Consider the following 27,829-nt stretch of genomic DNA (forward strand, 5'->3'; position numbering starts at 1 on the left):
TTCCCAAGCAACTGCACCATTTCACATTCCCATTAACAGTGCACAAGGGTTCCAATTCTTTTCACATCCATGCCAACAGTTGTTATTTTCTGGGGGTTTTGATGGTAGCTATCCTAATGGGTGTAAAGCGTTCTCACTCACTTTGAACTCAAGTGGATGACATGACTTGCTCTGCCCAAAAAAGCGTGAGCAGAAGTGATGTGTGGCAAAAACTTTGAGAGCCCATGTACTTTCACTGCTGTGGTGATCCCAGGAGAGGTAATGAGGCAAAGCCTCTGTCACCCCTGGGCTTGAGCAAAAGAATGGGCACAGCCCCTTGCTCACACCCAATGGACACATCTAACAATATAAGACTGTAAACTGTTGGGGTTGTTGTCACTGGACTATCTGGTAGTATAATTATCTGATAACAGGTAGTATAATTACCTCTATTGTACTAATAAAGCTATAAAGCAAGTTAAGTCACTTGCCCAAATTTACAAAATTAGTAAGTGCTCAAGCTGTGAAGTGGACTCAAATCCGACACCAAAATCAATGTATCCTCTCCCACTACATATATTTAGTCTTTGGGCATTTTAACTCTATAGGAAAAATTTACTTCATACCTTATGTATTTTACACTGTGAGAATAAAAAGGATTTAAGACTGATATGGGAAACAGGAATAATCCAAAGATTGTGTCTCTTTACATAAAAATCTATGAATCTTTAGATGTGAATATTAGCGGGAATCTCCTTCCCGTGGCCTCTTGTTTTTATGTAGGAAATCAACATTCCTGATTTTTCTCCTTATGGTCACACACGTACTCCATGAGCAATAACTTCCCAGGTTGGTGACTTGCCAGAAGAAACTGGATGTTGAGAAGCTCTACCAATTCTGAATGTACTTTCTAAATCTCTTTTCAAATCATCCTGCCTGAATTTTGTCCTACTCTCCACTAATCTGTGGTGAACACTGACCTTCCCTAAGGAGTCAGGAAGGAATCTTCTAAAAATTGTTTACCTTGTCCTTTCCAACCTCTCAGAGGTCCTATTCTTTGCCCTGCATTTACTTTTTTTAATTTTTTTTTTAACATTTATTCATTTTTGAGAGACAGAGTGTGAGTGGGGGAGGGGCAGAGAGAGAGGGAGACACAGAATCCCACGCAGGCTCCAGGCTCTGAGATGTCAGCACAGAGCCTAATGTGGGGCTCAAACTCACGAACCGCGAGATCATGACCTGAGATGAAGTTGGATACGTAGCCAACTGAGCTACCCAGGCGCCCCTCTTTGCCCTGCATTTAAACTTTATGAATCTCAGGGGCCCAGACGGTTATACCAACAGAAAAGTAAGGAACGCAAGTGAAGACCAATTAAAAAGACACAAGATTCCTATAATAAAAATGAGAGAGACCCACCACTTGCATGAAAGCAGTAGTAAAGATAGACTGACACAAATAACAAAGGCCAAAAGAAATCACTACAGAAAATTTGTATCAGGGACATCTTATCTTTGGGAATTAGGCTGGAACAGGAATTCAAAGGCCTAGGATAGCTAACAGAGTCACAGCTTCCCAATCTTTTTAACACCTTTGGTACATATATAATATATGCAGAGAACTCTGAGGTAAAAAGACATATTTTCTCATGGTCACAGAAATAGGATCAATATCTCCATATACCCATATCTGGCTAGCCATGCCACACCAACTGGGAAGCTCTGTTTCAATAGGGGGAGGCATTCAAAAATAGTTTTAGCTCCACAAACAGTTAAGAGCAGATAGAAAATTATGGGGAAATTAACATGGAGAACATATTTCAAATAAAAGTTAAGATTTCAGGTGAATTGGAATGGAAAAGTTCCAGCTTCTTTTAAAACAGTTGTAGAAAAAGGGGAAATAATCTGTTAGTTACTAGGTCAGAAAAGGTGACTAGAACGCAACGAAAATTAACATATAAATAAATAATAAACAAGATCTCCAAAATCAAGATAAAATGCCCCCCCCCCCCCCGAAGGAATAAGGATTTAGGCACCCTTCTATGGAGACAGGTAAAAAGCAATTGGGGATGATATACTAAAGATAGGATAAACTAAATGACGTACTTTTAGAAAATCTGGATAGGTTTGAGAGGAGGAACTAGGGATTTCAGGGTAAAATTCAAAGAATTACTGACAGAACTTCAGAGACTCCGTTATCACAGACTGAGGATACAGATCCTATTCATACTCTCAGGAAACATGCCCAGTGAATTTTTGGTATTAGAACTCTAAGGAAAGATACAAGGGACATGAGCTGTACAAGACAGAAACCAGGGTGGACAACTCTCATGGATCAGGGTCTGCTAACTCTCATTATGAGGCACCTATCAAGACAATATCAAAGGAATAAATTAGAAAAAACAAATGTAAAGGCCAGAAAACAAACCCAAAGAATAGGAAAAAAAAAGACACTCATCCAACAAACAGGGCTGGCTCTGCATGACATACAGGCTAAGAAGAAGGTTAAACTGTTAAAAATTCAGCCAAATCGTCCTAAAAGAAGAATAAAATACACAAGTATGTGAACTTTAGAGGCATATGCCACCCAGAAAAAAGATGCAGCAGAAAGAAATATACACAAGGTGTTGAACATTCAAAAGCTGAGGAAAGAGTGTAAGATGCTGGGACTCAGGTTTCAGATGCATCAACAGCAGATGCATTTCAGGAATCTGATGGGGAGATTTTTCCAGATGAAACTAACATGAAGAGAGAAACTAACATAAAGAGAAGAAAGAAACTAACCTAAGAGGCAGGTTTCAGAAGCCTAAGTAATTCCATACCAAACGGCCATGGGCACCACCACTGTGGCACAAAAGTAAGTCATGCAATATACCACTTGGAGCCTTAGGAACTGAAGCTCGTAAGGAAAATGCAACTAAAACTTTGGGTGGATAGGAAAGAGGAGAACCTGAGGACCAGAGCTGTCACCATCATAAACTTCTAAACATGCCAAGAAGGAAGGAGCTTTCAATTGCCCCATTCTGAGTAAAATTTACCAAAACTAGAATTTTTTTTCTTCAAATACTATATGGGCTTAGAACCATAATTGATCTCTTCAGAGATTTCTCCCACCTCTATTTATGTTCACAACACATTGCTGTCTGCAAGCAAGTGGCCCCTCTGCAAGCAGGCATCCTGGCAGAATTAAAACCAATGATTTCCTGCTTACGACATATCCTAAATTTCTGCTACTGCCTTTGGCAACGACTTGGGTCTGGATTGCACAAAGTTCCGAGAATATTATATAGTTGAACTGAGAGCTAAAGGGTTGAAGTTTAGCTTTTGTTTCAAAATTTCAAAGGTAAGAGACCATTCAGTGTTAAACATGTGTGTCGTAATAACCCTCTGAAAGCTAAAATTCAAGCATATGAAAGTGAACGTCTGAAGGACTGAAGGATCTATACACACCCGAGTGAGAGAGCCCAGGCTACAGCTGCAGAACTCCAGTGCTATTCAGGCACAGAAATAACATGTATGTAGCATTAGGGTGAACAAACTTAGGAACTCACAAGTGACTTTTATTTTTTGTTAGACTCCAACCACAAAGGCAAAAATAAAATCGGATTTTTAAGTATAAAACTTCTGTGGACTTGACTTTACATTCAAAGACCAAGGGAATATAATATGGGAAATTATTTTTCTCCTGGGAAATGAAGGATGAAAGGGGAAAGTCTCTATTAAAGATTAGGGGCATTTCTTATTGGCTAACATTGTAGAAGTAGAAATTTTTTATTTTAATTTAGTTTCATTGCAGACCTGTACAATGACTTTTACTGAACAGTGAAGCTGGTTATAATTTAAAAATAAGAAAAAAAGAGAAGGGAGACAATTTTCTGCCCTGGAGTTCTGTCTTCTAGGTGTTAATTTATATACTTCATCTTGTAGGATCACATCAGAACATGTGCTGGCAAATCCTAAATGGTCCACCCATGTTTCATGAAGACACACAAAGGAACCAGTGGTTGGTATTAAGAGAGGGGCCTCACTGGAATGGGAGTAGGACTGTGCTGAAAGTGTGTAGATTTCTTAAACAACCAAAATCTTAATGGATCAACCTGATGGGCAGAAAATAAAAAGCTAGAGAATGTCGAAGAGGAACTTCATATCCTTGTCCTTGTGATTCCATGTAATAGGATTCCATTGGAAATAACACTCTTGGGATCTCTTCTCACCACTAACCCATTCCTCCTCATGAAAACAGACTGTCAAATCCAAAGAAAACAACTGGACATGTGGGATCAGCCTCTCAGGGGTTGCTTTTTAGATATTTCTGGCTGGATTCTAATCTTACAATAGATATCTAGAACTACCCAGCATTTTGGCCAAAAATTTCAAACAACTTGACAATATTTTGGGTTCCTACATATTTATCTCAGCTTCCTATTTATCCATAAACACTGATACATAAAAGGAAAAAATGAGCATTATTTATCAATCTCCTAAAACCCCATCACTAAATGTTATGGTAACTTACGTCTCTTCTTCAGCTTTCATTTGGAAGGCATCTTCTAACCAATCTAATAATTTGTGTGTAAACTCACTCACATCTTGCTGTGGAAAGAAAACAAGGTCTTATTAAGCCTACTCATAAAAATACTAAATACTGCAACATAAAACTTACAGCCCGTCATATCAAATATAAAATTACTGACTTTTCCCAAAAGTATTACATGAAATGTTTCACATCAAATACAATAAATATTTATAATCTAACCAGAGAATAAAACTAAGATCTGAGAGTCAGCAGTATAATGATAAATCACAGTAATTAGGTTATAATATGGGAAAAAATATACACATGTATTATACGTTAAATATATGTATTATACACATACACACACATAAATTCTAATTTGCAAATGAGATTTTTAAAAACAATTATCACCCCAAAAAAGGGTTCTCTAATGAATGTTTATAAAATGAAGGACCCACATTAACAGATTCTTTATTATATAAAGAATTGTTACTGGCTTCTCTCTTAGAATGAAGATGTGATTTTTGACAATTCATTTTCTTAATTCAACTTTACACACAACTTTTTAAGCCATGTGCACTTTTACTAAGATATGTTACCTTGGACAGGTTTAGTCCAATCAGTCACCAACTCCCAGTATCAAGTCCACCATCTCATGAACTCTAAAATTCTCCGTTCAGAACTAGCACAAACCTCACCTGTTGCCATCCCTTCTTTCAGTCCTAGTTCCTCTAACATGGAAAAACAGGAATAGACAGTGGCAGTTTTACTCATGAACTACCATAATCCTTTCAATAATGTGAGGTGGAACATAGAAAATAGGTTCATCTAGAACCTAGGGAGAAAAAGTAAACCAATCCAACTAAGTCTGCTCTGCCAAAGACCGATGAATCAATGTAAGCAATCTGCCTTTATTTACCAAAAGAGCCCCAAGTATTAAACAAATTTACTATTACATATTTTTCCTGCTAGAAGTTTTCTGAAGAGCATCTGGGTCTATCCATTCACCTTTAGAATGCTGAAACTAGGATCTAAGAAGCTTAAATGAATTGTTCCAAAGCCATATAGTTAGAGATAACTAAACTCAGCCCAAAAATCCAGTTATAAACATCCATACGAACTGGAGTGAGTTAAATAGTGGCCCACCAATATGTATGTCCACCTGGAACCTCAGAATGAAATCTTATTTAGAATATGGGTGTTTGCAGATATAATTAAGGTAAATCTCTACATGAGATCATCCTTGATTAGGGTAGGCCCTAAATCCAATGGATAGGTATTCTTACAAGAGACAGAAAAGAAGCACACTCAAAGACACACAGGGGAAAAGGCCATGTAACAGAGACAGGAGCTATGCCACGAAAAGCCAAGGAATACCACAAGCCACCAGCAGATGGTTAGGGCAAGAAGAAGTCTCCCTTAGGGCCATGGGAGGGACCACAGCCCTGCTACCACCTCTACTTTAGACTTCTGGCCTCTGGAACTGTGAGAGAATAGTTTTCAGTTGCTTTGAAGTCAATGGTTTATGGTAATTTGTTACAGCTGCCCCACAAACTAACAGAACACCTTAAAAACAACTTTCCATAACTTTAAAATTCTGTAATTTACTTATCTTGCAAGGTTAAATCTAACAAGAAACACACATTTCCTACTTATCACAATACTATTCAGAATAAATCAATCCCTTTTTAAGCAGTTGATCTAAAATCAACATTTACAAAAGAATTCTGCCTGCTTTCATCAAGAGAAAAAAGATGAGGCCTTTCCCACAACATTTTAATTTTAAACTGTAACAATTATAGGTATAATTAAAATTGACAGTACTATATACCAAAGGGTATCCCACAAGACTCTTGCATATTCCAAAACATGATATATTTAAGAAGACTATCAAATAGAAGTATGAATTCACGTTCTAAAAAAGTAATGATGTTTACTTCACTCGTGGATTTATTCCACTCTGCCACTAATGTGTGTTTCAGATTCAAGCGTCTGCGAAAAGAGAATCAAACCTGTATCAACCTGAATATAACGTGCAACTACTCTAAAAGATCTCCAGAGAAAAAGAACTAACAACGAGAAAACTAGTTAGTCTACACTGCAGCCTAAAGCAATGGCATTCGCATCGTGGCAGTCAAGAGTCTGTAACAGCCTAACAATAGCTAGTTGTCTCCCTGTCCACTCTAACAAAACTAAAAAGTCTACAGTGTACATATAAGCCTCCCAATAAGTTTGTGCAGCCTCATTCTTAAATACGAAAAGATACCCAAAGATTAATATTCATAGTAACCAAGAAAAAGACATAGAAAAAGCAATTCCATAAGAAACATAAGTCAGGAAATAGAAGTGACTTTTTAAATTTAATTTTATGCCCAAAGCTATTAGAGAATATAATGAACATACTAAAGAGACAGTGCTACAAAAAAAAAAAAAAAAAGACACGTAGAACCAGGAGTACTCTAAAATGGGGGTTTGAGATCATTTTTAAGAATATTTGACTATGTTAAGTGTTATTATAACAGATAAGAGTAAGACATTAAACCTATACAGCACTGGAACTTTGTTAGAAATTTTTTTAAAAACCAAACCAACCAAAAATAAATAAGAGCAAATCCTAATGTGAGCACCTTTTTCATTGATGTATCTTTGCCATAAAAGTGTCTTTAAAACAAAACCCAGTCAGAGTGGCCAAAATGAACAAATCAGGAGACTATAGATGCTGGAGAGGATGTGGAGAAACGGGAACCCTCTTGCACTGTTGGTGGGAATGCAAATTGGTGCAGCCGCTCTGGAAAGCAGTGTGGAGGTTCCTCAGAAAATTAAAAATAGACCTACCCTATGACACAGCAATAGCACTGCTAGGAATTTATCCAAGGGATACAGGAGTACTGATGCATAGGGGCACTTGTACCCCAATGTTTATAGCAGCACTCTCAACAATAGCCAAATTATGGAAAGAGCCTAAATGTCCATCAACTGATGAATGGATAAAGAAATTGTGGTTTATATACACAATGGAATACTACGTGGCAATGAGAAAAAATGAAATATGGCCTTTTGTAGCAACGTGGATGGAACTGGAGAGTGTGATGCTAAGTGAAATAAGCCATACAGAGAAAGACAGATACCATATGTTTTCACTCTTATGTGGATCTTGAGAAACTTAACAGAAACCCATGGGGGAGGGGAAGGAAAAAAAAAAAAAAAAAGAGGTTAGAGTGGGAGAGAGCCAAAGCATAAGAGACTGTTAAAAACTGAGAACAAACTGAGGGTTGATGGGGGGTGGGAGGGAGGGGAGGATGGGTGATGGGTATTGAGGAGGGCACCTTTTGGGATGAGCACTGGGTGTTGTATGGAAACCAATTTGACAATAAATTTCATGAAAAAAAAAACAAAAAAAACAAAAAAACAAAACAAAACAAACAAACAAAAAACATGGGGAAGACAGTGGCAGAATTACACATCTTTTCAGAACCTTCTCCAAACACTGTCTCTACATATCCACATAACAGATACAGCCCAGTCTGCTGCAAGTGCGGTGGCTTTAGGAATCTCTCCTGAAACGTTTCATCTGCTTCACTGCCATCTCCTCCATCACTGCTGCTAGTACACTGCTATTTTCTTTGCTTTTCTTATTCTCCTTCTTTTTTAATTTCTGACTTCTCAAATTATATGTGAAACTCCCAATTATCTTTAAGAAATAGATTTTGAAAACCACAAAATAGCACTATACAAAGATTGAAAACCAGAAGCAGCAATAACGAAGTTAATGTAGTTCAGAAACCTTTTCTGAGTAATTAAAGAAACTATTCCCTGTCAACAAAAACAGACATATCAAAAGCATGTATACTATAGTAGCATTGGATTATCACACATTCGTGAAGATTTATATATACATATTTGTGAACACTCTTAATTTTACCCGTTTTCACTTATTAATTTCAATCATAATATAAATCACAGCTTCATTTAAGACTTTTCAAGATCACCGTTATTTTTTTAATGTAAAAGTAAACCTTCCAAATAAGCAATGTTTCAAATGACTACAACTTATTTTTAATAAAGATGAATAACAACATCGTCAATTGTCATGTATCTTTGAAAAAACTAATTAAGGAACAATCAGATTAAATAAAATACGATCGGTAATATATAAGTACAAAAAAAAAAAAAAAAAACTACCTGCTGAGAGTCATTTGATTTGAAAGCATCCTTAAGAATTTCAACTGCTCTTGATGGATCTACATATTTCCTTTTAGTACCAACAAGAAGTGCAAATAGATACCTCAGCTCACGCATAAAAGGCAAATTCCGATGCTCCTATTGGGGGGAAAAATCTTAAGTGAAGATTAATCTTTATTGGTAAACAGATATTCATTTTAAAATGCAAAAACTTAACTAATATTGATTAGGGAGGAGTCCAGCACTCCTTACATCGTAATTAAAGAAGACTGTTGTGATCTAGGAGATTCAACAGAGTAGAGCACAAAAACAGCAGAGGACCTACGCTTAGCTCACAATTTTAGCACAAATGCTACATTTTTATAGCTAATCATGTTATTACCCAGCCAAGAATATCCTCCTCATTCAAGCCTATTTATTATAATTCTTTCCATTCAGCAAAGCCAGCTGCTGTGGACAGCAATAACAACAGCCGATATTCAATGAGTGCTAACTTCGTGCCAGGCACTATTTAAGTACTTTTCCTCAATAAGCCCATTTAAACAAAGATCCCTCCTCTTCCATGAAGCCTTCCCAGACCCCTTCAAGTCAATAATTCCTTCAAACTCCACATCTACTAAAATGAATGTCTTTCACTCAGCAATGAATCACCAACTGGGAGTGTCCTATGATGATCCTAATAATCAGACAATATGAGTCTAATAAGTAATTAAGTAGTTCCTAATATTAGACTAATGTATCATGCTTCTAGTGTTCCTTTGAAATCTTAACTTTTGTGTCTCAATAGACTGTAAGCTTCTCAAAAACAAGAACTTCTAAATTTCTTCCACAACTTTCTACTACACAAAGCAGGTATTCAATTCTTTACATTTGGTTTAAACCCTCCAGAAAAAAACCAAAAACAACCCAATATTATCAATTATGAACAACTTACTTTAAAACAAGAAGGAAATGTTTTTAAAGAATGGAATTCACATATCTCAGTTAAATAAATATGGTAACAAATCAAACAAGCAGTTCTTATTATATACTTAGCTCTTGCAATAACAATTTCAACACGTAAAGGTTATCTATTCGATTGAAATATGAGAAAAATCTTCCAAGTGTATACAGTTGGTGTTCTCAACATTATAAACTGTAGGGATGTGTGTGTATATGTATAGTGCTGTCCAGAATGATATAATCAATGTAGAAATAGTTGTTCCTAGAATGCATTTTAAAAAGGAGTCCTAAGAAACAAGTGTAAAGGAATAAAACATTTGGCTCCAAATGCTTGGCATTTGATCCAAAAACAATACACCATTACAGCAATCACAAAGTGCATTGTCTGAATGAAAGTGCTAAGTTATAGAAAACATGTATTTTATATAAGTATAATAAAATCCATCATCGATGATAAAGGGTAAATGTAAAAGTTTTAAATGAAAGAAAACTAACCTATAATTTTTCTGTTGTACTTCCTACTCCCCCTCAAATGCCTTATATAGATAGGTTTTAAAAGTATAAATACAATTTTAATCCACAAAATAATTTCCAAAATACCCTTAATTTTCTGAGCTCAATTTCTTTCTTTTATGACCAAATCTAAGTTAGCACAGTTTTTTGAGACATTCCTTGCTAAGAACAAGGATGAAATAAATGGGCTTTTGAAAATTTAGTGTATTTCTGCTGAGAAGCACATTGGAAAAGTAAAATAATTTATTTAAACATTTTTGTTCTCAGCTAATTTCCATGGCTAGAAAATCTTTTTGCATTTCAAAAGGCAAAATTGTAAATGATGTTAAATGCAGCTACTACATTTGGCTAAATTATGAAAATATTACCACATGCAGAAACTATCCAAACTATTCTTAGTCTTTTAAAAAAAAGACTTCTCAAAGTATAACTGATGTACAATATACTGTACATTATAAAGTACATACTTTCCTGAGCTTCAGACATGTATACATCCATGAAAGCATCACCACAGACAAGACAATGTACCTATCCATCACTCCCACAAGTTTCTTCAAACTTTACTCCCTTTCCCTGATCATCCCAGGGCAACCATGGTCACTTTGTATTTTTTAGAAATTTACACAAATCAGATCATACTCTATGTACTCATTTTAGTCTGGTTTCTTACAACAGAAGTAATTATTTTGAGTTTCATCCCCAAGACTGTGTGTGTTAACAATCCATTCTGTCTTAACGCTCAGTAGTATTCTAATTGTCTGAATATCCCACACTTCTTTATCCAGTGACCTATTCCAGCTGTTGTGGCTATTACCGTACATGTCTTTGTGTGGACATATGTTTTAATTTCTCTTGAGTAAAAACTTGGAGAGAGCTTAGGTTGTATGTAGATTTATTTTTTCAAGAAACAACCAAACTGCTTTTGCAGAAGCGTTATACATGTTATATTCCCACTGACAGCTTAATAAGAGTTCCAGATCCATTTTCTACATCATTTGGATATGGGTTATATTTTTAACTAGTTCTTCCAGTAGGTACAAAATGGCACCTCTAGTTTTAATTTCAATTTTCCTATGAAATAATGTCAAGCACCTTTTCATGTAGTTATTTGTCTGTAGATCCTCTTTGGTGAAGTGTCTGTCCAAATATTTTTCCCAGAACAGTAATAGCTTATCTTATTGACTTATGCAAGTTCTGTATATATTCTAGATACAATTCCTTTATCTGATACTTGTTTTGCTAAGTGTGCACTTTATAGTATACAGTATATTGTACATCAGTTACACCTTAATAAGTCTTTTTTAAAAAAAAGACTAAGAATAGTTTGAATAGTTTCTGCATGTGGTGATATTTTCATAATTTAGCCAAATGTAGTAGCTGCATTTAACATCATTTACAATTTCGCCTTTTGAAATTCAGAAAGATTTTCTAGCCACAGAAATTGGCTGAGAGCAATTTGCTCCCAGTTGTGGCTTAGCTTTTCATTTTGTATAAATTTTTCAGATAAGTTTTTAATTTTGATGAAGTCCAGTTAATCATTTTTTTTATGATTTGTGTCCTTGTTTTCTCCCACTTAAGAAATCTTTTCTTAACCTAAGACATTAAAATTTTCTCTAATGTTTTCATCAAGAATTTTTATAGTTTGTTTTCTTTTAGGTCTATAATCCATTATCAGTTTTTTTCATATATTTGAAAAAGATATGTTCTGTAAGGGCTGAGGGTTATCTTTTTGTCTATGATACCATTAGTTTAAAAGATTTTCCTTTGTCTACTGAATTGTTTTGTCAATTCTCATTAAAACCAACTCACTCTATATGTGTAGGTCTATTTCTGGATTCTATTCTGTTCCATTGATCTGTATGACTAGACTATCTTTTCACCAAAAATAATGCATAAGAGTTGATTCTTCCAACATTGTCTTTCTTTTTAAAACTACTATGGCTATTCTAGTAGTCCGATTTTCTATACAAATGTAATATCAATTTGTCAATTCCTATGAAAAAGCCTGCTGGAATTATGATCGAGATTACACTGAATCTATAGATTAAACTGGGGATAATTGATATCATAACAATCAATATTAAATCCTCTCATCCTTAAACATATCTATCTCTTTAATTTCTCTCAGCAAAATTTTGTGGTTTTCTACAAGTATCTTTTGCCCACTTTACCCCTAATAGTCCACATTTTATGCTACTGTATATATGTATTTTTTAATTTAAATTTCCCACTGTATTTACAAATACAACTGATTTTTTTTTTAAGTTTATTTTGAGGGGCATCTGGGTGGCTCAGTTGATTAAGCGTCCAACTTCGGCTCAGGTCATGATTTCAGGGTTCATGAGTTCGAGCCCTATATCAGGCTCTGTGCTGACAGCTGGAAGCCTGCAGTTTGCTTCTGATTCTGTGTCTCCTTCCTATTCTGCCCCTCCCCTGCTCACACTCTGTCTCTCTCTCTCTCTCTCTCAAAAATAAACATTAAAAAAAAAATTAAAGTTTCTTTTGAGAGAGAGAGAAAGAAGAAGAGGGGGAGGAGGAGAGAGAGGGTGACAGAATCCCAGAAGGCTCTGTGCTGTCAGTGCAGAGCCCGACACAGAACTCGAACTCATGAACCGTGAGATCATGACCTGAGCTGAAGTCAACAGCCCAACATTTAACTGACTGAGCCACCCAGGTGCCCCTAGAAATAAAATTGATTTTTGCATGTTTGCCTCATATCATGTAACCTTGCTGAGTTCATTCCTTGGTTCTACCATCTTTTATTTATTTTTGTACAGTACTTGGAATTTTCTACATAGACAACCAAGCATATACACAAAGACACCTTTATTTCTTCCCTTCTAATCTTCATGTTTATTTCCTTTTCCTGCTTTATAGCACTGGTTAAGAACTCCAGTCTACTGTTTAACAGAAGTGGTGAGGACAGATATCCTTGCTTCCTCCTGATTTTTGGGGAAAAGCACTCAGTCTTTCACCTAAGTATTATATTAGTCATAGGCTTTTCATAAATGATTTTTATCAAGATAAAAAAGCTTCTTCCAGTTTCTAGTTTCTGAGAGATTTTAGGTACATGAGCTTTTGTCAAATTCTTTATCTACTAAGGTGATTATATGGTTTTCTTCTTTAGTCTGTTACCATGGTGAATTAGACTGATTTTTGAACACTAAACCAACCTTGCAGTCTACATAAACTCCAGTTGCTGAGGTAGTATCCTTTATGGATGTTTCAAGAGTTATTTGCCAAATATCTGCTACAACATTTTGCTTTTATGTTCATGAAGAATATTGGTCATTAGTTTCCTTTTCTTGAAATATCTTTTTCTAAGGGTGCTTGGATGGCTCAGTCGGTTGAGCAGCGCACCTGGATTTCAGCTCAGGTCACCATCTTGCAGTTCCTAGGATGGAGCCCTGTGTCAGGCTCGGTGTTGACAGCACACAGCCTGCTTGGGATTCTCTCTCTCCCTCTTCCTCTGACCCAGCCCTGCTCACACATGCTCTCTCTTTCAAAATAAATAAACAAACTTAAAAAGGTATTTAAAAATTAAAAAAAAATAAAAGAAATATCTTTTTCTATTTGGCTTCACAGTAATGCTGGGCGCATGGAATGAACTGGGAAGTTTTACCTCATTCTCAATTTTCTGAAAAAACATGTAGAGAACTGGTATTATTCTTTCCTTACATGTTTGGTATAATTCACCAGTAAGCTACTTCATTGTTGAATTTTTTGGTGATTAGGTTAACTAAAAAAATTCTATTTCTTTATGTAATATAGGGATACTCAGGTTATCTATTTTTCCATCAGTGAGCTTCAGTAGTTTGTGGCTTTCAAGATATTTGTCTATTTATAATATTCCACTATTCTATTTTATTTTCTAGATAATTTATAGTGATGTCCCTCTCTTTCATTGTTTATACTGGTAATTTGTTTCTTCTTTTTTTTTTACTCAGACTACCTAGAAATTCATTTTACTGATCTTAAGCAGCTTTTGGTTCCATTAATTTTCTCTACTATTTCAATTTCATTTCTATTTCAATAATCTAGCTGTTATCTTTATTATTTCCTTTCTTCTATTTTCAAATATTAATGTGCTTTTTTTTCTAATTTCTTGATGTGCAAGCCAATGTCATAAATTTGAAACTATTCTTAATTTCTAATGTGTTTAGTTCATGTTTTTTCCACTAACATCTGCCTTAGCTATATCCTTCTAATTTTGGTATGTTGTGTTTTAATTTAAAATATTCTGAAATTTCCCCTCTGATTTTCTCTTTGTCTCTTGGGTTATTTAAAGGTGTATTACTTAATTTTCCATAATCAGAGAGATTTTCTAATATCTTTCTGTTGTCAAATTCCATCTTTATTCCACCGCAGTCAGAAAATATACTTTGCATGCTTTGAATCCTTTGAAATGTACTGAAACCTGTAAATCCAATCTTATTACTTTATTCATAACTAAAGACAGAAATTCCAGAATGACTCTGTCATTTGAAAATTCAAATTCCTTCAGGTGTTTGCCAAATGGAATTCAATTAAACATATTCCCTGCTCATATGCATCTTATCTATGAGTAGTGGAAAATGAGAAAATATTGTTTATTTGGAAATATTCACCCTTAAACAAGACTTTAAATAATATACCTTATGAGTAATAAGCTTTTAGCTATTTGTATGAAGATTACCACTATTATGAACTATTTATCTCTGTTTTCTCAACATTTGAACATGTTTTGTCATCAGTTTATGACTGTTTAAGCCAAAAGACATTATGAATGGGAGTGGGGAGGGGTAAGATGTTTACGGTGAGAATCCATCTTTAGACTTCTAGTACCTCACAATTCTCCTAGACATTAAAATTACAAACAGTACCTTCGGGTGTGTGGGTGACTCAGTCAGTACACCTGGTGTTTTTCATCACCTCAGCTGAATGTAGCACCAATCAGTGGCTGATAACTACCTATTAGTCCCACATATCTGCTTCAGAGATGTCAGTTATAGTATGTATTGATGTTACCATGCCACATTAAAGAATAACTTCAGCGGCACTGGGGTGGCTCAGTCAGTTAAGCATCCAACTCTTGACTTCAGCTCAAGTCATGATCTCAAGGGTTCATGAGTTTGAGCCCTGCAACAGGCTCTGTGGGGCCAGTGCAGAGCCTGCTTGAGATTCTGTCTCCCTCTCCTGCCCCTCTCCTGCTTGCTATCTCTCTACCAAAATAAATAAAAATAATAAACTTAAAGAATAACTTCATTTGTGAAATAATCTTTTAAAAAACTGCACAGAGTTCTTCTAAATAAAGCGGTTTTTTTTCACAATTGAAGTAGAGATCCTTTTAATTCCTTAACCTAAAGGGACACCTGGACATACTGATCCATCTACTGCAAGAAAACAAATTTCTCTAGAAAGGTGAAGGTAAGATTTATATATTTCATGGGTACTCAGCTGAACAATCCTAAAATTAGCTCTGGTACATAAGCATGGATGTTATGATCGTTTTTAAATACGACTCTAAAACTAACTTGGTCTTATTCAACATTTTGAAAAATAAAGTAAATTGAAACTCTTTAAAGAACTAAAATCCAGAAACAAAAGAGAAAAAGTCAAGATACATATAAATACCTAATTGGAAGCAATATTTCCAAATAATGTCACGTAAATTATAAATATACTTCAACTGAGACATGAGAAGAAAGAGCTGTGGGGGCACTCGGGTGGCTCAGTCGGTTAAGCGCCCAACTTCTTAATTTTGGCTCAAGTCATGATCTCTCAATTCATGAGATGGGGCTCCACGCTTGGCTCTGTGCTGACAGTGCAGAGCCTACTTGGGATTCTCTCTCTCCCTCTCTCCCTCTGCCCCTCCCCAGCTCCTAGGCCACATGCGCACTCTCTCTTTCGAAATAAGTAAATAAACATTTAAAAAAAAAAAAAAGGAAAGCATTATCAAAAAAAAGAAAAAAAGAGAGGAGAGAACTGTGATTATTAACAAGGTGTGATAATGGAAGCAACAGTCCAAAAAACTTCATGGAACAACTGTAATGAGTGAAGGGGTTTTGCTTAATTTCTCTGCAAGTCTGTGGGGTAGTCAGGTAATCTTGGTCCCCTTTGAAAATGGCTTGTTTAGGCTTGCTTACCAGCCTGATACTCTACTGCTCAAAGATTATAGCCTGAAAAGCTAGCTATAAATCATTGTATTCCCACTAGTTTGCATTATAAATGTTTCATGTTTACAGAACAAGTGATTTTCAAATTACACACTAAAAGAAAAACAGGAACGCCTGGGTGGCTCAACTGGTTAGGTGTCTGACTCTGGGTCTAGGCTCAGGTCATGATCTCATGGTTTATGAGTTCAAGCCCCACATCAGGCTCTGCACTGACAGCACAGAGCCTGCTTGGGATCCTCTGTCTCCTTCCCCTGCTCACTCACATGTACGCGTGCTCTCTCTCAAAATAAATAAATAAATATTTAAAAAAAAAAGAAAAACAGGGGTGCCCGGGTGGCTCAGTTGGTTAAGCGTCCGACTTTGGCTCAGGTCATGATCTTGCGGTCCAAGAATTTGAGCTCCGTGTCAGGCTCTGTGCTGACAGCTTGGAGCCTGGAGCCTGCTTCAGATTCTGTGTCTCCTTCTCTCCCTGCCCCTCCCCACTCACACTCTATCTCTCTCCTCTCTCTCTCAAAAATAAGTAAACATTAAAAAAAATTTAAAAAAAGAAGAAAAAGAAAAAGAAGAAAAATTCTATTACATATCATTAACACTAAAAGGAAGTCACGCAAAGTTCAATACTTTATGGTAACCTAACACTTTAACTTCTTTGTGCAACCAGTCCCCTTTTAGGGCTATAATTTTTTTTATGACAAGATCCTTAAAGCCCTAAATACTCACATGTATCACCTCCATAATTAATTTCTTACATTAAATATAAATTTCTGCATCAGTCCTACTTTGAAAAGCTAACATGAATACAATAACATCATCTGAGGTACTTACTGTGAACTATGTACTTCTAAGCCCTTTGTATGTTTTACCTCATTTAATTCTCAAAACCGTATACAATAATTACTAATATTATTTACACCTTTCAGGAAAGGAAACTGAACAGACAGTTCAAACCCTAAATCCACAGCCAGGATACCCAGGCAATCTAGCCCTGATTATGTGTGTGTTCTGTCACGTTATATTGCCTAACAATATAAACTTACAAAAAGGAAGTTATAGATTGTCACTGCAAAGACAGCCCGTAAAAACTAATCTTTTAAAGGGCTCATCTACACAAAAATTTTTATTTTCACACAATTTTTCGGGAGGCAATTGAAAGAAAAACCTTGAATTATAAATTAAAACCTATAAAGTTCCTGAAATTTGACAATTCAAAAAGAAGAAAAAGGGAGGGGCACCCAGGTGGCTCTGTCAGTTGAGCAACACAACTCTTGATTTCAGCTCAAGTCATGATCTCACAGTTCATGGAATCGAGCCCCATATTGGGTTCTGTGCTTTCTCAGAGCTGTCAATCCCTGCTTGGGATTCCCTCTCTCTCTCTCTGCTCCTCTCCCGACCCCCCAAAATAAATAAATGAACTTAAAAAAGAGAGAGTGAAAAGCAATTACTAAAGTGACACAATAAACTAGCATATTATTGACACACATGTGAAGAAAAATTCAGATTTATAATATACTGATAAAGAATAGAAAGTTACTGTAGTAACTGAGATTAATGGGCTGACATTCAAAATTAACAGTTTCATATTTGATGAGACAAACTGCCCTAAAATCAAGCACAGATAAAAGAATATGATGACATACACACACACACACACACACACACACACACACACACACACACAACACACACACACACACACACTGCTTAAAAATCTTTCATAGTTTTACCTTTTGGTTTCGGGGTAAATCTTGAGCATTTGACGGAGGCTTGTAATTCAGAACTAATCTTCTAAATTCCAAAAGATTGAATAATGACTGAAAAAGAACAACAATTTAAGAAAATCTAGGGGAAAGTTCTATTAACAGAACTATAAAAATATGACTGGTCTTAGAGATTTATTTTTGACAACTATTCTACTTATACACAGGATTGTTGCCACTAGCACAAGACCTATTTTCTCCTAGAGAAAATGTCAAATTTCTTATATACTGACACACTATTCTTTATCATTAACAATATTTATTGTATGGAAAAGCAGAAAATTAATTGTGGACAACACAAAAAATCATACTATATATTATTAAAAGCTTTCTTTCTCTATGTGCTTAATAAGCAGTTTCCTCAAAAGGTACACAAATGCTAAGTCTAGAACTTTTTAAACATGTTATATTCACTGCGTTATCTTGAGGTATCAATACTACAAAAATGTAGCACTAATAAATTTATGGGCCAGCTGCTAGGTGATAGAGACATAAAGAAATTACATATTATCTCTATGCTCAAGAAGACACACAGCCCAGAAAGGAGAAAGATATTAGGACAATAGAAATCTGACTCCAAGATATAATTCTATTGATCTCACAGAGGATGAGAGCATATGAAAGATGTCCACAGGAAAGCTTCCTAGAACTCATATTGTCATCATCATGATTATTTGTTTAAAAAAATGAAATAAAATGCAACTGAAAATAGCAGAACCTGTCATACACAGTAAACACACCAGAATACTGTTTGCAAAATTTTCATTGTATCCATTTTATATACACGTGTGTGTCAAGTTTTTTAAGATGTAAAACATATTCCTTTCTGTTGAAAATCACTATAGGAGGCAAGGATGCATGAGGTCTTAGCAAAGTTGTGTGAGCCAACTTGATAGAACATAAAGGTAGCACCACAAATCAATCATAAAACAAGATTTTGTTTAGGAGTTGGGGGTTGGGAAAACTGGCCCACTATCTATAAAGAAAAAACTAGGATACAGATATATAGATATAGATGTGGTTTAAAGACCTAAAAATGAAAGATAAAACCAGGGGTGCCTGGGTGGATCAGTCGGTTGGGCGGCCGACTTCGGCTCAGGTCATGATCTGGTGGTTTGTGAGTTCGAGCCTCGCATCGGGCTCTGTGCTGACAGCTCAGAGCCTGGAGCCTGCTTCAGATTCTGTGTCTCCCTCTCTCTTCCCCTTCCGTGCTTGCTCTCTCTCTCTCTCTCTCAAAAATAATAAACATTAAAAAACATTAAAAAAGAAAGAAAGATAAAATCATAAAGCTGGCAACAGAAACTGTAGGAAAATATTTTGGTTATCTTGTAATCTTGAAGTATTTCTCAATTAAACAAATGAACATGTGAGGTAATTAATTTATTCATTCATTTAATAAATATTTATGGAGTACCCACTACATGCAGACACGAGGAGAACAAGCAGAGAATAAAATATATTGAGTCTCTGACAAAATAAGAATAGTATGGGAAGTGAAGAGTATGCAAGCAAAAAGAAAAAGGAGAAAATGTCCTTCAAATATAGCAGTGTATCAGAGTAACTGTGGAACTTTAAAAAGTACCTAGGTCAGGGGCTTCTCAACAAAGATAGAAAAATAAAGTACCACAGAAAATTCTGAAGTACTTCAAAGAATCAATGGCAAATTTCAAGATGGACAAGATTTGCAATACAGAACTTCTTGATTTATGATGGGGTTACATCTGGATAAACCCTCCCTACAATTAAAGTATCATTAAGCTGAAAATTCATTTAATACACAAAACGTACCGAACATCTTTGCTTAGCCTAGCTTACCTCAAAAGTGTTCTGAACATTTACATTAGCATACAGGTGGGCAAAATCATCCAATACAAAGTCTATTTTATAACAAAGTGTTGAATATATAATGTAATTTATTAAATACTGTACTGAAAGTGAAAAACAGAATAGGTTGTATGGGTACAGAATGGTTGTACGTATATCATTGTTTACCCTCGTGATCACATGTCCGACTAGGAGCTAGCATCACAAGAAAGTACTATACGGCACACTGCTAGCCCAAAAAATGATCAAAATTTAGAGTACAACTTCTACTGAATATATACTGCTTTTGTACTACTGTATGTCAAAAAATCATAAACTGAACCATGATAAATCAGGGACCTATACTCTCAAATGTTGCCAGATCCAGTAAGGTAAGGGAAGAAAACTAACTTTTGGATTTGGCAACTGGGAAATCACCTTTTCAGTAGAATGATGGAAGAGAGGCAGCAAGGAGTACTAAAGAAATGGGATAGAAAAATGATAAAATACAGACTGTTTTATGAGTAGTTTAAATAGGAAAGAGAATAATGACAAATTAGGATAATCTCAATCCCACTTCTTTACTCTAAACTCCCATTAGGGAACATTTTTCTTCTCCCTGAATACCTTTCTAAACAATTATATTTCTTTCGGTGTGGGTCTATTGGTAATGAATTACTTCAGCTTCTGCTTAGTGTGAAATTGTTTTTCTTCATTTTTGTAAGATTTTTGCCAGTTATAGAATTTTAGATGGCCAGTTATTTTTTATAGCACTCTAAAAACAGTATTTGTGTTCAGAAGTCAGCTGTCAATCTTTGTTTTGTTTCTTTATAGAGGTGATACAGGCACCTCTTGTTTTAACGCTTCATCTTAATGCATTTTGTAGAGCTCATATTTTCTATAATTGAAGGTTGATGGCAACCCTTTGTCAAGCAAGCCTATTGGCACCACTTTTCCAACAGCACTTACTCATTTTGTGTTTCTGTGTCACATTTTGGTAATTTTTGCAATATTTTAAAATTTCTATTATTATATCTTTTATGGTGATCTACAATCAGTGATCTTGCATGTTACTAATGCAAACTTTTGGGGGGCTCTGCAAATCATGCCCACAAAAGATGACAAGCTTAATCAATTATGTTGTATGTGTTATGATTGCTGCCCCAACTGGCCATTCCTCCTTCTCTCTGACTCTCCTCAGGCTTCCCTATTTCTTAGGACACAACAATATTGAAATCAGGCCAATTAATAATACTACAGTGGCTTCTAAGTGTTCATTCAATTGATTTGGTTTTCAACTGTTTGGGCAAATTTCACTGCCACCTTAGTGTAAGAAACTGCCACAGCCACCCTAACCTTCAGCAACCACCACCCTCATCAGTTGGTAGCCATCAATATTGAAACGAGACCCTCCACCACCAAAAAGATTATGACTCATTGAAAGCTCAGATAATAGTATTTTTTAGCAATAAATTATTTTTAATTAAGGTATACATATTGTTTTTTTTAATGTAATCGTACTGTATACTGAATAGGCTGCAGTATAGTATAAACATAACTTTTATACACACTAAGAAACCAAAACATTCATTTGACTTGTTTTATTAAGATATTCATTTTATTGCGATTGTGTGGAACAAAACCCATGTGTCTCTGAGGTGTGCCTATACATCTTTTCCACCTGGCTACTTTTAGGATTTTCTCTTTGTCCATAGTTTTTTCCATTTTATGTGCCTTGGCACAATATTCTTTATGTTTATGCTACTTGATTCCTATTGTTTCCAGTATCTGTGGCTTGATCCCATTCATCACTTTGGAATATTCTCAGGCATCTTTTCAAATATTACTTTTGCTATATTCTCTTTTTACTTTCCCTCTATAACCATAAATGTTATGTCAACACAATTCACCATGTCCAAAATATCTCTTATATCCTCTTATCTGTACTTCATGGCTTCAGTCTGAAAATGTTCTTCAAACCAAATGTCCAGTTAACTAATTTTCTCTTCAGTTGTGTCAAATATACTGCTAAAGTCATCCACTGATTAACTTTATTATATTCAGCAATTCTAAAATTTCTATTTTGCTTTTTTTTATACTTTTTACTTTTCTATTGAAATTCTCAATCTTGCTTTTAATTCCTTCATCATATTAATAGTTATTATAACAAACAATTCAATTTTCAGGTTTCATATTGCCAGTTATTTTAATTTTTGATTATAACTGATTATAACTGATTTGAATACTAAACATTTATTTTTATGTGGAAAAAGTGGAGAAAATTCAAAGTTCTAGATAATATTACCTTCTAACAGAATTTACACATTTGCTTCTGGCAGGCACTAAAACTGGAGTCATTTGCAGTCCCAGATCAACTTAATCCAAACAATACTGAGTTGAAGCTGAAATTCAAACACTATGAAGCCTGGCTTATTTTCAGTTCCCACTAATCCAACATTCTAGCCCTCTAGAATTTAACTGGAAGTCTAAGGTGTTTACTAATGCTCCAAGTTTGTACAAAACTATGCTTACCTTCCCAACCACTCAGAAGCCATTTCTGGAACTGTCTCAAGGATAAAATCTGCCCAAAATATGAAGCTTACTCTAAAAATACTGATCTTTCAGAGCTTAGTCTCAAAATCCCTCACTGCTTTAGTGTTAGGTGACATAGTTGATTTTTTTGTTGATGTTCTTTTGGTTTGGTTGAGTTGGGTTCCAGAAAAATATGACCACGTAAGTGGTCTAATACAACCTAATAAGCTACAACTCTAAGTAGAACTTGTGATCATTACAATAAATCACAGAAATTAATGTTTTTAAGTCACAAATACTGTATATCCTCAACCATAGTCATAATAGTACTGATCAACCTATTTCTTCAAAAAAAAGGTGGGAAAAGGTAAATGTCACTGCTGCCTAAACTGTGTCTGTGATTGCTGCATCCTGAAAACAAGTATCCTTTCACTGAGTCCGAAGCTAAAAACTAAATTTTGAAGGTCACTTGATAAAATGGAATTTGGCTAAACTCTTGTTAATAACAGAAAGCTATGAGATGAGATTTCAAATAACTTGTGGAAAACAAAGAGCAATGACAAGAAAGCAAAGGGATATAAACTGTCTATAATGAAGATACTGAAGAAAAGTAAGATCACTTCTCCTTGGTGGATTAGGAAAAAAAAAAAAAAAGAATGGTATCACATAAGTTCAGAGTAAGGCAGGGACTGGAAATAGATGGCATGATTAAAAGATGAAAGTCTGTATACAGAGCAATTAAATCTCCATGTCCTTCCCAGATACAGAAGATTGAGACAACTACCACTTCCTTCTGTGGGATACAGGAAATTTTGTCTTTGGATATAACTGAACTGAATGGACTTGGTTTCAGAAAAATCATAGTGTCTGTGTGTGTGAGGCAATGAGACTCAGGGCTACAAATAGGAGGAGTAAGTAAAAAACCCTGCAAAGTGATCCCCAATCAACCTTCACACAATCACCTTTCTCTAGGCTTCCTTTTAGAAAGCCAGCAATCATGCTTAAAACACAAAGAATCGGAATCCAGCTTGAACCTGAGACAGAGAAATCTGTGGTAAAGGGAACCAAATTTGGAAGGAAGGAAGGAAGGAAGGAAGGAAGGAAGGAAGGAAGGAAGGAAGGAAGGAGGGAAGGAAGGAAGGAAGGAAAGAACGAACAGGGGTGCCTAGGCGGCTCAGTTGAAGCAGCCGACTTCAGCTCAGGTCATGATCTCACAATTTCTGAGTTTGAGCCCTGCATCGGGCTCTGTGCTGATAGCTCAGAGCCTGGAGCCTGCTTTAGATACTGTGTCACCCTCTCTCTCTGCTCCTCCCCCACTCACACTCTGTCTCTCTTACTCTAAAAAAAAAAAAAAAAAAAATGGATGGAGAAATGTTAAAAAAATTTTTTTAATTAAAAAAAAAAATGAAACAAAGAAAGCAAGCAAGAAAGAGGGAGATAGAGTTAATATGTTTGTGCATTCAGAACCATAACAGGGATGTTAGAGGAAATTTTAAGAATAAGTAAATAAAAAATGGAAAGAAAAAAATGGGAAACTGACTACTCCAGGAAAACAAAAAAATTACAAAGGGATACTCCTAGTAAACCATTATAATGTTTACAAAATCATAGAAAATGTAAACACTGACTACTGACTATTTAAACTTATGATATAACTATGTTGAGAATGAAAAGAAAGGCAATTCTAGGTACATGAAATGGACAGCTAATTCCTCATCTATCTCAGCAGGAAGGCATGTCATTTAGAAAAATGACAAGAAAAAAATCTAGAACTGGTTGTAGTTACTTTTAAGACTCATCACTATAAGGTAGGGAGGTTTGGGGCAGATTACTGTTGTTTTTCACTATAAGCCTTTTATTGCTGTGGAATTTTGTATTTTCTCTTTGAACCAGGTACTTCTGTTCTTTGATGAAAATTAAAGAGTTAAGAGAAAATAATGCGAGTAAACATGTTAAATGATGTCCTAACATTTTTTGAAAACTTATAGCATCTTCTCGATCCCGATCATTTGGGTGAGAGAAGCATCTTAAGTTTTCAATTCCACCATATATAATATATGCTCCTTTTTGGTTCTTTCAGTCACCCATTCAATAATTACCTAAAGGATTCCTCCAATGTGTTAGACACTATACTATATACTGGTATAAAACAATAACCTAGAAAATCTGTGCTCTGCCCTCAGGATACTTGTGGAATTACACGATTTATGAGGAAGGTGACCATATCCTTTATCTTCCAACTAACAACCCTTTTGAGTGTGAAATGGAGTTATAAGACTTATTAATAAGCACCAATGGATCTACAGTAGAAGTGAACTGGGGCTGTACAAGGCAAACAGATGTATGAGAATCTTACTTCTGAGCATCTCAGAGGCATCCAAATGGGAAAGGCACCAAGGGCCATCATGAGAATCCATGAATTATACCCCAAACTAGCAAGAGAGAATATATACCTCTAAATGAGTACCTCATTTCACTGATACCCTAGTGGAGAAAAAGAGCACCAATTAGTCCTTTTACATATAACTTCCAAGATAAAAATACTCGACTAGATAACGAGTTAATGCCCAATCTAGGACGGTCAGGCTAATATTGCTAGCATCCAAAAGATTTAAGCCATCCTCTGTACCATCTTCTCCTTGCTTATAGTCCCTTTCTGATACTGTTTCCCTTTTCTCCCAAAATATTGGTGCCAGTATCTAAAGGAACAAATAAAACAAAGATGTACCCTCTGTAGTCTATCCCTGCTACCTATTCTGGAGTTAGAGGTTTATAATCTAAGTAAATGTCTATAATTGGCAGATATATTTACAAAGAAAAGAAGTCCCAGTTGTTTCACACTAGTCCTGCCAACTAAGTAAATTCCACCCCTGAGAAAACCCTGTAAGTGAAACTTTACAGTGCATTTATGTCATAGTTTGAACAAGTTTCAATTCACTTTGGAAAAAAAAATAAGAAACTTCCAGCACTAACAAGAGATTTCCTGCCCGACTTTCTTTCATAGGTGAAAAATTCCATTTATGATGATAAATTTTTACACCTCAGATGATATCCATGGAATTAAAAAGTAATGTCACAAAATGAAAAAAGATAAAAGATTTTAATTACTAGAGATGAAAATGAAAAGCTACTTAAAAATAGAATAGACTTGGGCGCCTGGATGGCTCAATCAGTTGAGCATCCAACTTCGGCTCAAGTCATGACCTCACGGTTTTTGAGTTCGAGCCCCACATCGGGCTCTGTGCTGACAACTCAGAGCCTGGAGCCTGCTTAGGATTCTGCGTCTCCCTTTCTCTCTGCCCCTCTCCCACTCACACTCTATCTCTCTAAAAAATAAACATTAAAAAAATTTTTTTTAAATAGAATAGGCTTTAAAATTACAGCAAAAACAAAAAACAAAAAACAAAAAAAAACCCTTGAAGTGGTCTTTTGACAAGTTTTTCTTCCTACCCACAATTTCCCAAAACCTGAAGTGTAATGTGTATCCACACACCCAAAAGCCAATAATTTTAATACTTCATTATAACCCAAACTTTTCAAGGCTAGAGGTCATTTCTGCAATGTGTCTAGATTTTGCAAAAAATAATATAATAATAACAATAATCCCAAGAACCCTATACTAGCCTATGTTAGGAGTGTGGTAAGGCTACATTACCAGTTACACAGCCACTAATCCAAGGAAAAATTTAAAAATTCGTGAAATTATTTCAAATTTTAAATAGGACAAGCAATTTTTGCAGTCCATTCTCTTCCCCACCAAAAAACACCAAAAATTTGAAAAGTCAAACAAAAGCTAAGATTAGCAAACACCACTTAGAGTAGAAATAGATGGACAACAGTTTCAAATTTGAACTAAGGGGTGCCTGGGTGGTTCCGTCAGTTTAGCATCCGACTTCAGCTCAGGTCGGGATCACACAGATCGTTGAGTTCAAGCCCCACATCTGGCTTTGTGCTGACAGCTCAGAGCCTGCCTCAGATTCTCTGTCTCCCTCTCTCTCTGTCCCTCCCCTACTTGTATTCGTTCATTCGTTTTCTCTCTTTCTCTCTCCCTCTCTCTCAAAAATGAATAAACTTAATAACATAAAATATTTAAGGATACTATTCTTCCATGTGCAATCAATTTAATATACAAGAACTACTATATAACTTCAAACCTAATGTTTGAAGAATCAAAATTTTAATTTCCACAATGATTGAAGAACAGATGCCTGCACAAAAACACTCTGCTTAATTTCTTCACTTTAAAATAAAATTCTCGTGGTGCCTGGGTGGCTCAGTCGGTTGACTGTCTGCCTTTGGCTCAGGTCATGACCTCACAGCTTGTGGGTTTGAGCCCCAAATGGGCTCTGTGCTGACAGCTCAGAGCCTGGAGCCTGTTTTGGATTCTGTCTCTCCCTCTCTGCCCCTCCCCCACTCATGCTCTGTGTCTCAAAAATAAACGTTAAAAATAAAAATAATAATAATAATAATAAAATAAAATAAAATTCTGGGGGCACCTGGATGTCTCAGTCAATTAAGTGTCCGACTTCGGCTCAGGTCATGATCTTGCGGTTAGTGAGTTCGAGCCCCACATCGGGCTCTGTGCTGATGGCTCAGAGTCTGGAGCCTGCTTCGGATTCTGTGTCTCTCTCTCTCTCTCTGCCCCTCCCCCCACTTAAACTCTGTCTTTCTCAAAAATAAATAAACATTAAAAAATAATAATAATAAATAAATAAAATAAAATTCTGGGAGTGCCTGAGTAGTTCAGTCAGTTAAGCGTCCCACTTTGACTCAGGTCATGATCTGGTGGTTCATGAGTTCGAGCCCTGTGTCAAGCTCTGTACTGACAGCTCAGAGCCTAGAGCCTGCTTTGGATTTTGTGTGTGTCTCTCTCTCTGCCCTTTCCCCACTCTTGCATGCTCACACTCTCTCTCTCTCTCTAAAATAAACAAATATAAAAGAAAATTAAAAAAAAATTTGAACCAAGATACTGAAAGAAGTTTATCCCATGAAAACAAAAAGTGGTTATCCCCATTTCTATTAGTATGAATTTAGTCATCATTTCAAACAGGCCTTTCTTACAATACGGTGTATAGAAATACAAAGCACCTATTCTAACTAAGAAATATTGATCATTTGCAAGTACTTTCTTCTAACAGTTTTTCTAAAAGAGGCCTCATTAACCAATGAGCCTCATTAGCTGGCCATTAAAGTGCAGAGATAGCACCTACTTGTCCAAATACAGGCAGCAAAGCATAATTGAAGACTCACATCACAGCCTTCAAACTGTGCTTCATATTTTTAAAATAAGGTCTAAATTATAAAACTTATATTGAACAATAAAATGTAAAAACTCTTACTAACAGTGCAAAGTAAAGTAAAGCAAGACATAAAGATTCTAATAAAATTGTAGATATTATTGTCAGGTACATGAATAATTAATGTATAATCAAAGACAGGAACAAAGGTATTAC

The 27,829-nt window shown here is 35.6% G+C and overlaps 1 protein-coding gene across 5 annotated transcripts in view; it reads right to left on the reverse strand.

The window, feature by feature from the left end:
- Window positions 1-27,829, reverse strand: part of USP25 (ubiquitin specific peptidase 25) — a 150,926-nt gene that overhangs the window by 68,391 nt on the left and 54,706 nt on the right. For all 5 annotated transcript variants that reach the window (XM_019467756.2, XM_019467757.2, XM_019467760.2 and 2 more), the window contains 3 exons: window positions 18,009-18,095; window positions 8,675-8,812; window positions 4,493-4,569 (listed from right to left, as the gene is read on the reverse strand). In XM_019467756.2, the coding sequence (XP_019323301.1) occupies window positions 4,493-4,569; window positions 8,675-8,812; window positions 18,009-18,095 (302 nt within the window). The remainder of the gene's footprint in view (window positions 1-4,492; window positions 4,570-8,674; window positions 8,813-18,008; window positions 18,096-27,829) is intronic.

The sequence above is a fragment of the Panthera pardus genome, unplaced genomic scaffold (assembly GCF_024362965.1).
Source record: "Panthera pardus isolate Hobbes unplaced genomic scaffold, ASM2436296v1 HiC_scaffold_16, whole genome shotgun sequence".
Lineage (NCBI taxonomy): Eukaryota > Metazoa > Chordata > Mammalia > Carnivora > Felidae > Panthera > Panthera pardus.